We start from the raw sequence: 16054 nt of genomic DNA, 5'->3' as shown, positions 1-16054 counted from the left end.
GGACAATTTTACTGAAAATGACATGACATTATTCCCTTACTCTTTCACTTTAATGCCATATATAACATGACTCGTGAAAGTACTTGGTTGCGGAGGTATGGGTGATTTTAATAGCGCATGTCGAGTGGTTTAAGAAATCAGCGTTTCGAGAAAACCGCCTTCAAAGTTTTCCTTCCGACGCTATCATGATCAAGGGGAAGCAAGACAGTTTTCACCGTTTGACAATAGACGGTACGCTCCTAGCAACCTCCGGCGATATTCATTCAAGTTTAGCGCCAGTGGCCTACGCACGACAAATCAGTTACCAGGATGCCACGCACTGACCAATGAGATCACTCCCTCATTGTTAGGGGCGGAGTCTAGGTGCGGCGCTGAATCCAAATCTTCGGACACGTTTTTGTTCCGTTGAAAGTCGGAAAATCATGGCCCAGAAAATTGCTATTTTCTTGCCTTTCCTTTGATCATTTAGCTTCAAACTTTCGGCAGATGATAGAAGATACATTAGACTACAAAATTATGTCAAAAAACAAAAATCCAAATGTTTTCACGGATTTTGATGATCTGACTTCGAACTCGATTTTCTCGGCTCACTCGTCAGCAACTTTAGGATCCTTTCGTTGTAGCGCGTCACAATAATATCATCAACATTATCATGGCTATGTCTGCGAATCGTTCTGAGTAATACCCTGGAGGAGTATGTGTAATATCGGGCTAAAAATACGCATGGATGACACTTAGTATAATAGATTTCATCATCAATGGCATCGAAATTATGCAAAGATAAATACATCCTCCTGCTCTCCATGACAATACATGCATCTTTTCCTGTAAGGAGGAAAATCAAAACAAACATTTCCAAATTCCCGGTCATACTCTTGGTTAACCAGGAAAGTTTTCCTTTAAGAAAACGCAAACAATTAAAACAACAAGTACAAACTGTTAGACTGTCAGGCTTTGGTACCGTTTTGATCTTAGCAGTGAGTGTTTAAAACCGTTGCAAACCCTGACATCCTATCACTGACTGTTTTGTAAAAAATGTCCATTGGAGATTGAAACAAAAATTCAATTATATTATTTTTCTGTGTTACTTGCAGGTTCGATTAGTCAGTATGTTGACAAACCATGAGTTACAAGATAAAATGCCAAAGAGGATTAAAGAAAAGGGAATAAAATTCCTTGTAGAAAGCTTTGCAGTATTTTTCCTCTTACGTATTCGGGTTTGTTTGATAGAAGAATATTTTCTACCACGTCTCTTACTTATGGTTTTCACTAATTGATGAATATTCTCGAGTATTCTGCAATGCAGCTTTTAACACGAGATGCAATCTTTGCTAATTTCATTTGATAGTGAAGTTTTGACTCAACTTTCAGCGTAAAATAGACCTACAGGCTTCACTGACACACATTGCGAGGTCTTTCCAGGTTGAAGCTTGGAGTCATTTCTATTGCCTTTAGGAGTCTGAACCGGATGTCGTCTTCGGATTCGTACTCGGGGAGGCCCATGGAGATGAAGCCTGGGCAGGTCATGACTTCTGGGCAGATCTCCGAGGGATCGGCGCCATTGTGACACGTTCTTGTGTCCATACGTCGGATGGTGAAATCGAGAGACCGGAAGCCACCGATGGGTACGTGGTCAGCTCCAGTCAAGAACTCTGCGACATACGACACGAGACAAAAGTTTGAAGCGTTGACAGTGAAATATAAAATGTTGCCTATGGTTTTGGTTTTTAATTTTAATTTTCTTTTCCTGAATTAACAAACTAGTGGAGAATTTATCGATTTAGACATGTATATCAACTGGTAAACGCACAATAATATTTACATGTATGTATGTATACCACTCATATATCATTACACACAATTATACATGTGTGTGTGTGTGTGTGTGTGTGAGTGAGAGTGTGCGCACGCGGCTATATGTCTGTGTCTGTCTATTTGTGATTACTTTGGTGACAGAAATGAAACGAAGACATCCTGAATAAACAGTAGCGTAAAGTTTCTTACTGAGAAAGAGTCTCTTCCTGTCCTCATCAAACTCAAGGAACACACGCCAGAATAGTCGGATAACTGGATGGTCCGCCCTGTATGGCAATCCGTAGAGTGTGCTCTGTTTGAAATACAGATATTTTTGGAGATATTTGATACCAGCTTCCACGAACAAAGCAATGGAATAAAATAACATTTCCTTTTTAAGACACAAAGTGATAGGCATTACTAGCTCACTATATTCATCCCATTTGCCGTGTTCATTATCATTTAACTAACATAATTCGTTTTATGTATCAGCTTGTAAAATCAAGATTGAATGACCATACATGGCTAACTAATACTTATATAATATTGGATGGCCTTGAGATTAATACAAGGAAATATTGGACGAGCTATCCTGGCTATGCAGGCTATGCACAAATATTTGACGAGTCGAAGACGAGTCCAATATTTTGCTTAGCGAGTCCAATATTTCTTTGTATTAATCAAAAATAGGACATCCAATATTATCATTATTATCCTACAGAGGATTTTAGCAAAGAATATTTTCACTTACCCTTTCTGTTTCCGAGTGCTGTATGGTATCCTACTTAGCTACTGTACTTGATCCTGACATGGGGTATGGTACAATCTTCAGTGCAAGTTAATCTACTTCATTCCCTGATAAAACAGTGATCTATTTTCTATGTATCCATGGTATCCGTCATGCTAACTAATACTTATATAATATTGGATGGCCTTGAGGTTAATACAAGGAAATATTGGACGAGCTATGCACAAATATTGGACGAGTCGAAGACGAGTCCAATATTTTGCTTAGCGAGTCCAATATTTCCTTGTATTGATCGAAAATCGGACATCCAATATCATCATTATTATCCTACAGAGGATTTTAGCAAAGAATATTTTCACTTACCGTTTCTGTCTCTGACTCTGAGTGCTGTATGATCTCCTACTGTACTTGATCCTGACATGCCTGACATGGGGTATGGTACACTCTTCAGTGCAAGTTAATCCACTTCGTTCCCAGATAAAACAATGATCTATGTATTTTGATGTACATTCCAAAGGAAACTTAGATCAACGTCGAACTAGGCCAAAACAACCATGTTCTTGTATTCACGTCACATCTACCGTAGATCATGAAAGATCGAATTAACACATAACGTAACATGCATGCAAATGCAAGCTGCGGCCGGCTATATGTATTTGTATATCACGGGCTATCTAGCAGCAGTAGCGCTGAGCTGATCGATCGTCGCCTGCACAAAAAATGCAACTTGTTTTCATCAAACCTAAATTTAATTTTCTGTTATGAAAGTGATATTCTTAAAAATTGTATTTAAAAAAAACAATTTTAACTAATTAATATATGAAATTTGTTTGTATAAACACAGAATTGAAAAAACCCGATATTTTAGTTAATTCGTGATTGACCAATCACAGACTTTTTACTTCATATTTCGGGTCATCTCGTATATCTCAACCGATCACGGTGCAGTTTGTAAAAACTTGCCGTCCAATATTTTAAATATTGGTCACCTCGGCAAAAAATATTGGTTGAGTTCAACAAACTTTCTAAGTGGCTCGGAGGTTATGAGGTGCGTCGACAAAATAACACTTGTATTTGGGCTCTAAAAATCCTCTGTATGGATAATAATAGGCTATAAATTATCTTTTAGATCAGGTTGCCTTTTCTATGAAGATAATTCTTATGATACGGTCTGTTTCACTAAATTATCCTAAGCACAATTCCGGGGGACAAAATTAATACTGACGTAGCGTAATGACCAGAATGCGACCACTGCAGTACAATGTGTTAACCAACGTTACTGCTTTCCCCTCCATTCTTTTTTTAGTAGGTTCCTTCATATTTCTTTAGCGTTCATTCCCATATTCCAACTTTTATCGATCGATCACTATGTGTTATATGTTTACAGTATTCTATGTATGTGTCCTAGTTGGACATGTATTATTAAATTTTGTTACATTTGATGTATTTTTTTTTTTATTATTCATTGAGAAATATGAAAGTCAAAAATGAAAATGAAAAAAAAAATGAAAAAGTTGACAAGAGTGACCTTAAGTCACTGTCAGCATGTAAAAGGTGCATATTTGTTTATCATCCTATAAAGACAAACAGAATGACGATGACAGCATACGTTTTCAAAGGATTTCCAGTCAAATTCTTCTCCAATGATCACGTCTCGTAGCTCTTCAGGTTTAAACATGAAGAGAAGATCCGGATTCAGAATCCTGTGGAAGCCAATGCGGAATGAGTGGAACTGGGCATCTGCGAGCTGATGGATGGATTTCTTGTCAATGTACTCCTGCCTGGTTTTTGAGCAGTGATCATAGAAAGATACAGATTAACGGATATGATTCTACTGAAATATTTGGTAGATATCAGATTCTCTCGTCTCTAACTTATGTGATATAAAATAATATGACTATATGATTCTCTATAATATTATCAAAACCTCTATAAACTTAAAAAGGCATAATCAATTCTTTTTGTAATAATAGGTACTATTTACACTCTTACATACATATTTACATAGAAAGCGAAGAAATGTGTTTCTTTTTGTATATGAATTATACACTATTATATATATATATATGATTATATCATAATAAAAGAGGTGACAAAGTTGAGAGGTAAGGCATTTTCAAGTCCAACACTCACAGTGATATTTATTCATTTATGTACTTATTTATCTACCTATCTATCTATTTATCTGTGCCATTTTCAACGCATGCATGCGTCTTCTTCAGGGTCGACATGAATTATAGATTAGATTATACTCCAGTAATGACGTGACTTTAGGGAATTTTGTCACCTATCGATGCAGCATGTTGACTGAACGCTCTCCCTGATTGTCGATTGTCCTGTAACCATCAATAAAACATTGTCTTCAAACTTTAATTTACGAACGAAAAGCCTCAAAATCTCATGATACAACGCGGTTGTAATGCCCTCAATATGGCATCGGATAAAGTACTGCGTAATAAGTCATATCTCCAATTATGACTCATTTTACATTACACACTCTAGTCAATGATGCAAAATCTTCATCGCCATTATTCAAACGTAGAGTCTCATGTGAAAAGTTAGCTAGTCTTGATGTCGCTCTTGTATGATAATGCAGATCGATCACGAGTACAATGAAAGTGATGATGCTACTCTGTCTTTTGATAATCTTATGGAAATGTTTGATTTTCCTATGGATGATACTGTATTCCGAAGCAAAATTCAATGAATAAATAGATAAAATTGGTTATAAAAAGGCAGCTACACTGTAGGTTGCCGTGGATTTCAAAATCATTTCTTCGTTCAATTAATAGAAAAAGAAAATGATTGTACTATAAATACAAAATGGGGCAAACTGAACGATCAATGAACAGATATACATTGTATGAAAATTAGAATTTTACGTTTGAAAAAGAACAAAAGTATTATTCTCACCAGTTGTCGAGATTCAAGTTTGATGTTAAGAATACTCGGAAAGTTTTAAAGGAGGCTTTAAACATTCCGACTAAAAATACAGAAATTGGTAAGTTAGATGATGAAATAACTAATGACCCCGTTGATATTGGAATTCTTTTTCTTAATTGAAACGCTTGCTCAAGGTATTCCGGTCACAGGACAGAATTTTACTGAATTCTTAGGCCAGTGTTACCCCAATTCATTTTTGTTTAATTGCAACAAATAGATGCGAGATTATTGATATTGTATCCTCTTTAAGAACAAACGAAGCTCTGCTTACGATGATATAGATAATAGCAGCCTTAAAGGTGTTAATCATGAAATGAAATGATGAAATGAAATTTGCTAAGGTAATTCCAATATCTAAGAAAGGTACTACTTTGGATGTTAGTAATTATCGTCCAATGTCTTTAATATCTTCATTGTCCAAACTATTAGAGAAAATAATATTCATCAGAATAATCATTCTTTTTAATGAGTACGAAACATTTAAGATTCCTAGTTTGGTTTTTGAGAAAAACGTACCATCCACGCAGTCCTTCATTTTATCGATAAAGTTGTTAATTCAACTGACAATCATTCTCATTTAATTTGTATATTCTTGGACTTCTACAAGCCTTCGTTACATTGATTACATACTCCACATGTTGTGTTCCACAGGGAAGTCTTTTAGGGCGCCGCGCCGCTGTTATTCATAATATTATATCAATGATTTTTCTTTCGTAGCTGAGGTACTTTCTTTTATATACATTTTGCTGATGAACCCAGTGTTTTTCTTACCCATAATGATGTCGATGTTCTTCTTGAATAAGTAAATATAGAATTGGAAAAAAAAATGAACAATTGGTTCAGAGCTAATAAGTTCTCTTTGAACGTTCCAACAAAAAAAAAATAATAATATGCCTTTCAGCAATACTGTTATTTTTTTTTTTTTTTGTTAATTCAGAAATAGTTCAGGATGACTGTAATTTAGGAAGTGTGTCATATTTTATGTATTTTTTGGTATTTTTGTACATAATAAACTTTCTTGGAAAACAAATATTGATCACAACTATCTGCAAAATTATTTCTTGCAATATAGGCTTCATGAATTTTTGCATCCCTCAATTGGCATTACTTGTGTTATACTCCTCCTTGATACTCCCCTGCCTTAATTATGGATTTTTAGTTTGAGGCAATACTTGTCAGACGCTCCTGAGTAGAGCGCTATTACCGCAAAAGAAGCCATCCGTATCATTTGTAATTCTCCAATACGTTCACATGCAAATACATTGTTTGCCTGTAATAAGTTATTAGAAATCAACGAAGTATCTGTATCTAACTTAGCCAATTTATGTACATGTATGATAACAGTTAACTTCTGCCTATTTTTTTTATTATATGTTCTTTAAAAAAAAATCAGTCTTTCCATAATTACCCCACTCGACGCTCTAATGAGTTTCACTTACCACTTCTTAAAACCATTTTAGCAAAGAATACACTAATTTACACTGAACCGAATTACTCTGAATCTTGATAATGAAATCTGCTCCTTCGTTATATTCATTCAAAATGAGATAGAGGATTTCTCTTTTACGATCCTATCATGACGACGCCCCGAATCGGATTAATTTATTTCTTCTATTACCCGTCTCTAAAATTTACATTGCCGTTTATCATTATTATTATTATTATTATTATTATTATTATTATTATTATTATTATCATTATTATTATTATCGCTACTATTGCGTAAGCAAAGGCTATGAATAGACTTGTTTAACCTATAGTTCGCAGTTGAAGGGTTTATTGTACATTTTTTCTTCTAACCCCCCCCCCCCCTCACACACACACAAAACCTCCGAGGATCGTTGCACTCTTAGAAAAAAAGGTTCTTTCGAGCACCATTAAATGGTTCTCAGCACTGTCACAATAGCGACACCCTTTTAGGTGCTCGTGAGAACCTTTTTTAAATGGTGCTTGTCGGCACCTTTTGCAAAAGGTGCCCATTAGAACCTTTTTCCCGATGAAATGGTGCTCGTCAGTACCATTTAAAAGGTGCCCATGGGCACCTTTTTGACTACAGATGGGCACCTTTTTGACTCTTTTCAAAAGGTGCTCATGGGAACCATTTCATTGGAAAAGGTTCTAATGGGCACCAATGTTAAAAGGTGCTGACAGGCACCATTTAAAAAAGGTTCTCACAGGCTCCAAAAAAGGTGTCGCTATTGTGACAGTGCTGAGAACCATTTAATGGTGCTCAAAAGAACCTTTTATTTTTTTCTTAGAATGTAGTATGTGAATTGATGTCTGTGTATTTTTTGGTGTGTTTCACATGTAGTGCTGGTAAGGTGCTTCATTGGCACCATTCTTAAAGGTACATTACCTATCTGCATTGAAAATGTGCATCACAAACTCATTTGAAATGAAATGAATTCATCTGAATTTCATCTCATCAGTCAAACATACGTTCAAAACATGTATATTAGCAATACATTAGCATGTCACACATTATCATTGACACTGGAAAAAAAAAAGAGCAAGGATAACACACCCATGCACACAGAGTTTCACAAGCATGAATACATGTGCATGACATTCACCAATATTTTTTCATGAAACATTACTCAATAACTGAAAACCATAGAAATTTGCTCTTTCACAAATTCGCAAAAATGTATTTATTCACCTTGACTTTTACAATCTAAAGGTGAGGTTTGTATTTGTCATGTTATAATCAGTCAAATATTCTTAACAAAATATTTTCATTTGTTCACTATTACAATTCTTTTTCCACAATATTTGTCATTTGTGTACCGAGCAGTTCTTGAAATACCATCACACATCTCTGTACAGATGATATGAAATAGCAAGAGGTGCATCAGGCTTTTGAAATACATAACAAAATTTCTAATTCTCTGTGAAATGATTCCTGCATGGATGAGATACAGTAATTGTGTCAGTCTCAAGAAAGGCAAAGGTCAAGTACATTACTTAAGTAGTATGAGGAACTTTTTCCACATATTTGCTAGTTTGTTCGGTGTTGTTGTTTTTTTTAAGCATATTTGTCCTAAAAGCAACTACAAAGGGCAGGAAAACAATTCCATTAAACAGGACCTTTGGCATTGTCACAGAAAACATACATTATATTGCAGGTATGATACTTGGGATAGGATAAGCTTTACACTTCTTCACTTCACTTCACATTCATAACGTCGAGTATTTGAATTAACTTATCTTTGTTTGTATACGAGTGACCTTTTTTGTTGTTGTTGTTCTGCAATTTGAAAGCACCATAGACACATCTATACAACTGCAAACACAAGAAGAGTATCAATTCAGGTTAATCATGACTTCTGACAATTTACAGCATGTCCTACGAAAACACACATAAAAAAACAAGAAAAAAAGAGAAAAGAACACATTGTTTTATAATGTGAAGGATAATAAGAATCCCAAGGGGAAAAGAGCTAGGATACGACACCCACACAGTTTTACAAGCATGAATGAACAAAATTCCTCAACCATGATCTAAAATATGTAACATTGGGAATCAATAAAAATTTACACTTTTTTTAAAAGCAGAGCAACAGAGTAAACTATATATGATGCAGGCCTAAAGCTGAGGTTTGAATTTGCTGTTCTATAACCTGCCTATGACAATAATATGTTGTTAGCATTTTTCATTTTGTTCACCAAATTTGCCAACAGTCTTTTAAACACCACCACCACGTACATATACATTTTGTATTTCTGCAAAAGCAATATAAACTGGTGACAAGAGGTGCATCAGTGCTTTGAAATAAATTACATAATCTTCAATTGTCTACCCAATACGTAATTCCTGCGTGGGTATAAATGCAATAAGTTTTACCAGTCTAGGTGCAAACTTTAAAAGTGTGCAGAAATCGACCACACAATGACAGGAGAAGTATAAAGAACATTTTCCGTTTGTGCTTTTAAAGTTTAGAACTATGAATGACTCCACTTCTCAGATTGGCATGTGGTCTGATCTCGGTACGTCTACCCTCCCCCCCCCCCCTCCCCACCCCCACCCCCAATACAGTTGATTCAAAGCTGTTAAATGCAAATCATAGTGAAACATTATCACTGGTACATTGTAAGTTCAAAATACATGTACTGTATTGGAATCATAACAAAACATATGTGACCCTCCATCACACAAACCAACAAAAAGTCGCCTGACATGAATATTTGGTTGACGGCAGATTCTGAAAGAGCAGCTATAAAATGTACACTATAAGTCAATGCAAAGGGACTTACCTACCCTATCTACATATTTCTCAAAGGTTTTCTCTGGCAGCATCAGTGTTTTTTCTTTGACTCAGCTCATTCTTGGCTAGCGTAGGTTTCTGGTCGATGCTTTCAATGGGCTATCGGGCTAAAATTGTCATTCTGATCGATGTATTCTGTTGGTCACCCAGATCATTCTTGACTAGCCCAGGGTTCTGTTTGATGCTGTCAACGGGCTATCACGGGCTGTCATTCTGATCGATGTATCGTCTTAGCCACACAGCTCATTCTCGACTAGCCAAGGGTTCTGGCTGATGCTGTAAATGGGCTATCCCGGGCTCTTATTCTGATCGATGAATTCTTGTGGCCGCCCAGCTCATTCTTGGCTAGTGTTAAGCCTGCGACGGTTCTGGCCTATGTTGTCAACGGTCTGTCACGGGCTGTCTCTCTGATCAATGTAGAGTCTACCTTTTTCCCTAACCGCACCAGCGACCCAAACACGTACGTTCTGCTTCATCGTCCCGGCCGGAGTTACTTGTTCCCTGGTTTCTGTGCATGTTGGTGTGTCCACTTCCCTGACATATGAATTGAAAGAAACAATAGACCTACACCGCGTTAATAAAACAAAGTCATTGCTATAATTCGATAAACAGAACACGGCATTTCATGACGTGACTCCTTACTTAGAACAAGCCTGAAAACACACTGAAGAGATTTTGACTTACCAAGTTAGGCCTACTGGGCTGTAGACAGACCTCTATTTATGGCTCTATTAAACGTTAACAATGACAGTTATAACTTACCGTATAGAACAAAAGTTATTGCATGTACCGGTAGACCTTACCATGTTACCCCGGGGCGCTCCTTGTACACAGTTATCTTTGCGTTCGGCATTCGGGCTGTGTTTCGGAGTTAGTAACGTTAGACTCTATTTTTAATAGGCATAAACGTACATGCAGGCCTAACTGCGACCAGCCCCAACAGTGTGTAACTGTGTGCACGGAGCGTCCCGGGGTTATATAATGCAGGCCTAGCTAAGTAACTTAGCCCGGCCCAGTCGCTGTAAAAACGTGACAGCCATGCTCCGGCCCCGCACGGCGTCTGTTCGGGCTAGCCCATGGGCCATTGCTATGCCAAATTTCTAATTGTAAAGTGTTAGGCCTAACATGTTATTGTTAGATCTGGATGTACTGTACCTGGTAAACATTACACAAGATAGCAGCTTGGATCAAATTAGATCTAACATTAACGTTAGGATCTAGATATAGCTAACCGTTCACTGACTGAAAACGAAAACTGAGTGATGAATCTAACTTGATTTTGTACCAACGAATGTCATCTAAAAATGAGATAAAACCACATTAAAACTAAAAATCTCACCTATATTCTCCTAAATTGTGATGACTGCCATGGCGAAAATAGAATTGACAGTGACACGTTTCCAGTCCACTTCAGACAAAATTAATGTCTAAACGTAGCCGGGTGCCGTTCGTTATATGGGTGTGATACTGGTGATGTATGTCCACAGCCGTCTGCAGCTTGCTGCTGCATGCATGGTATTGTATTGGTACTCTCCTCTTTCTGCCGCTGTGGTCGTAGGTTTGCATAGGCGCGCAGCAGGCAGGCAGCACAGGGCTACATATAGCCGCGGCGCGTGCCGCGGCGGTTACATAGTCCTACAGTGCAGTACTAGTATGTGTACGTGTACGCGTACGCATATCTGATCGAGCGCTAAAATTGGATCGTGGCAGCTGTCAGTTGGCACGCAGCCAAGAGAAGTCATTAGTCTACGATAAAAACAATTTTATGTACTTTTGATTATCAAAGCAGTAGAAACACATACAATATTTTTGTACCAATACCACAGTTTTGGTGATTCTTACATCTGGCATTCGAATATACAGCAAGGGGAAAAATGAAAGTGGACCTAAAGATATTGTTTGACCTGCAAGAGTACCAAAAATAACACTCGGGGACTGGGTCGCATACTAGCAAATGGTGACGAACGGAACCATTTCGATTGGGAACCATTTATAGGTGCTCATCGGAACCATTTTGCGAGAACCATCTGATGAGAACCATTTTGGAGCCGACGAGAACCATTTGAGAACCTTTTTTTCTTAGAGTGTGTTCTATTTGATTACCTATTTGTCACGCTTTAGTCTCGTTTCTTGTCTTGTCGTCAAGTCATTTCTTCCCCTACATGTCTCATGTTTGTTAGTTTGTTTATTTGCTTTTTTGTGTGGAATTGTTTGTCTGTCTGTCTCTCAGTGGGCTCCAAAACCTTTTGTGCTGCTTTTTTGTTGTTTTCACTCAATCTTTGTATCGAGCTTTTTTTATCGAAGAGGGGCCCACACTCTATAACCTTTGTCTTTTTAGTGGGTCCCTCCGTCATTTTCATAGAGGTGATCACATTTGTTTTTACCTCAGGAACATTTGCAATGTACAACCCTACTGTAAGTGTTCAATTAATGTTTCCTCTGCACAAAGTTACATGCATTATTCATGTCACTGAAGATAGTGAAATTTGTGTTTATAAATCATTTTACTGTGAATAAAACGAAATAAATTTGAACTTGAACTTATGAAAAATAGATACTGTGACTTACAGGTTGTCCTGAGTGACAGCAATGTTCTCTCCGTCTGGCTGTAGCCCATCAAAGCTGAGCTCGAGCTCTTCAAGCTCCTCTGCAGAATACACTTTCAGACCTTCTAGCTGGAGATAGAGCTCTGGGTCTAGACTTTGGAGATCTTCATGTGTCATAAGCCTTCCAGGGAAAAGATAACCGATCACATTTTTCAACTTATAAACATTTCTTATTAAATGGCGTCTGTTGCGACACGGATTGTCGCCCCTACACGGATTGTCGCCCCCGGCTCGGGGCGACAATCCTTGACGGAGTTGGCGTCACGGATTGTCGCCCCCGTCACGGATTGTCGTCTGGCGACAATCCGTGACGAGGGCTGGCGGCAAGGATTGTCGCCCGCCCTCGAAGCACATTTTGCTGGGTAATATCGTTCTGGACACAGTAATTGAAATACTAACACATAACTTACATGGCTACATCCATGCAAACATGCCATGTAAAAAGTCATGGTGAGGTTTCAAGGAAGTGTGTATGTGCGCGCGCACATGAAAATTTAGTGTCCGTTTGTGCGTGCGTGTGTGTGTGTGTGTGTGTATGATGGAAGAATGTGTTTATCATGTCAGCTTTTTGCGTATGTGTTTTTTAGCTGCGCATGGGGAGGGATACCTAGTAAGCTGTTGCTGGCAAAAACGTTGATATTGATTTTTCAGCAGCTTTTGACTTTGATGAGTTTGTTTGGCTGATTTTTTATTATGAATTCGGAGTGGTGCTTGCGTGCGGGCGGATGCTGCTTTTCTACATACGGTCCATTATGTCTTATGTATCAACATTGGGAAGTCGTTTCATCAGGAAGGAAGGTGGTATCGGTTCGGGTGTGTGTGTGTGTGTGTGTTTGTGTGTGTGTGGGAGGGGGTTACATTTCGTTATTGCAAAAGTTCGCTATTCTGAAGGCTCTTTAGTCCGAAGGTTCTTTATTCCGAAGGTTCGTTATTCCGAATTTCATTTTTATATCAACGAACCTTCGGAATAACGCCACAAACGTTCGGATTAACGAACCCTTTTTCATTTTCGGATTAACGAACCTCTAGGTATAAGGAATTGTGTGTTTCGGATAAATAAACCTTCGGAAAAAAACGAACCTTCGGAATAACGCACATTCGTGGGTGTGTGTGTGTGTGTGCGTGTGTGGGTGTGTGTGTGTATGTATGTGGGTTGGTGAATGTGGGTGTGGGATAATTTAGGTTTTGGTTAATCAGGGGTTGGTGGGTTCAAGGGGATTGGATTTGAAGAAGGATAGTTATAAATGGTATGACAGATTTTGGTAGGATTTAATATTTAGGATAGATGTAGGCCCTAGATTTGTTTCGGTGGGGGGGGGGGGGGGTTGGTCGGGTTTTTTATGACTGATTTCATTCTAGATTTCTGTAATGAATTTGTGTTTTTTTATGTATATGCCCTTGTAAGTAAGAAGGTGTTACATGATCCAAACCATCAAGGGATATAGGTTTGGTAGGGCCCTACATGTCAAAACTTTCTAGCGAAGAAATTGTTAGTACGGTTGGTCTATAATCATGATAATCGAGTTATCTACGTTGAAGTGAGATTATTTGTAGTATAAATTGACAAATGGATTTGTTTGTGTTTCGAATTGCCATTGTATCTTTTTTGTTCATGTTACACACAGAATTGGTCGATTTTTGAATGATTTGAATGAAATAAATAAATATCAAGGAAAAACAAAAAATAGCGTTGAGTTGGTTTATTTGCATTATGAGGATTTGTTTGAGTGTTTGTTGGTGTTTGTTTGTATTACGTATGTATTAGCGGTGTGCATATGGCAGTTCGTTTGTGCTAAAATCAACTAACGATTGACAAATTATTTACGGCGTGTGGAAATTATTCGCTCATGCATAAAGCATGTCAAACTTATCCTGGGACAAAGAATAGTGGTATGGACGTTGTCGTTAAAGGTAGGGAATCCCATTTGCATGCCTTAAATGAAGAGTTGTATAAACACAGTGGTATGTTGAAGAGAGTATCATTTTAGAAACTCCCATAAAGTATTAAAAGTGGAAGGTAACATTTAATACATTTATATTGACCGTTAGATTTTAAATTGAATTTTTTTCGGGGCTCACCTTAAATTCCAGTACATTACTAGGATACCTTTGCAGACCCATGCACTGCATGTGTGCCCATCATGTATATTTTGTGACTAAAGTTCATCAAAACTTACAAACATTTCTATATACATTCTTGCCACACACTCTATATGTTATTACATCAGGTCTTATACTTTTAGATTTGTGTTTATAGATAAAAAATACAGAAGACTGCAACAAAAAGGCTTAAGTGTGGCTGACACACAGAACTACTGAGTAGTTGAGTTTTGTGCATTATTCAAATTGTAGATAACTGTTGACTTCCAAATTTCTAAGCAGTGGCCTAAACAAGTCCCCTGAGGTTCATATTTAATGTTTTGCTGCATTTTGGGAGTTCTGTAAAAGGTATCCCCTACCTTTAAGACTGATGGAAGAATATGACTGCAGTGAAAAAATGAACAAAGACAGATAACATTTATAGTCCAAGAGCATTAGGTCAAAATAGGCCTTAACCTGGACATTTTTGGTAACAAGCTGATTTTTTCAGGATAGGTCCAGGAATATGTCTAGAATAACATACTAAAAGTCCTCATAAATCCTCCATGAGCGTTTTCCGCAATCCAAGATGGCGTCTAAAATGGCCGCCTCTTCTGTTTTTCTCATAACTTTGCAAGTAGGTTTCCCCAAAACACACTTTAAATGTCTACATATATGTTTTGAAGTATGAGGAACTCATTAGAATACATATTAAGAGATGTTGAAGCATGCAAGTACCAATAAGATCGCTTGAGCTCTTCCAAAAATTAAAAATGGCGTCCAAAATGGCCGTCATTTCCTGTTTTTTCTTATAACTTTGCAAGTAGGTTCCCCGAAAACACACTTTAAATGTCTAAACATATGTTTTGAAGTATGAGGAACTCATTAGAATACATCTTAAGAGATGTTGAAGCATGCAAGTACCAATAAGACCGCTTGAGCTCTTCCAAAACTCCAAAATGGCGTCCAAAATGGGCGCCATTTCCTGTTTTTTCTTAAAACTTTGCAAGTAGGTTTCCCCAAAACACACTTTAAATGTCTAAATATATGTTTTGAAGTATAAGAAACTCGATAGAATACATTTTAAGAGATGTTGAAGCACGCAAGTACCAATAAAACTGCTTGAGCTCTTCCAAAAATCCAAAATTGTGTCCAAAATGGCCGTCATTAACAGTTTTATTTCAAAATTGTTTAAATATATATCATTTATTAATAAACCGTGATATTTCATCCTGAAAATATTCAAAAAACATTTCAAATAAAAATGTGGTTGCTGTCCATACAGTATTCAAATCAATTTGAATGTTAAAGTCTAGAAGTGTGCCCTTAATCGCTTATGACGTTACGAGGGAAATATTTATCCATCAGTTTGATAGGGCGACATATTTTGCCGTATGGTCCATTTTCGTCACCTAAAGCTCGGAAATTGAAAACTTTGTGCTAGCCTTTTTTTACCAACCAGATGCAGTTGATGTCTACCATGAGGTGAGTTCTATTTGAAACATTCAGTTATCATTAAGGAAGTAAAACTATTATTTTTGGTACTCATACTAAATACATGATCAAAATGTGTGTCTTCATGCATGTACTACACAGTACTGTGTAATATCACTTGACAG

General features: G+C 37.3%; 1 protein-coding gene across 1 annotated transcript in view; it reads right to left on the bottom strand.

The window, feature by feature from the left end:
- Window positions 1-1392: 1392 nt before the first annotated feature.
- The window catches only part of LOC140244409 (probable E3 ubiquitin-protein ligase HERC4), a 45716-nt gene continuing 31054 nt past the window's right edge, over window positions 1393-16054 (bottom strand). The window contains exons 10-13 of the mRNA XM_072324047.1: window positions 12319-12477; window positions 4152-4323; window positions 2005-2107; window positions 1393-1652 (exon numbers count right to left, since the gene is read on the bottom strand). Of these exons, the coding sequence (XP_072180148.1) occupies window positions 1393-1652; window positions 2005-2107; window positions 4152-4323; window positions 12319-12477 (694 nt within the window). The remainder of the gene's footprint in view (window positions 1653-2004; window positions 2108-4151; window positions 4324-12318; window positions 12478-16054) is intronic.

Source organism: Diadema setosum, chromosome 21, assembly GCF_964275005.1.
Source record: "Diadema setosum chromosome 21, eeDiaSeto1, whole genome shotgun sequence".
NCBI classification, from domain to species: domain Eukaryota; kingdom Metazoa; phylum Echinodermata; class Echinoidea; order Diadematoida; family Diadematidae; genus Diadema; species Diadema setosum.
Note: the sequence above shows the minus strand (reverse complement) of the source record. Positions and strands in the feature narration are given on the sequence as shown.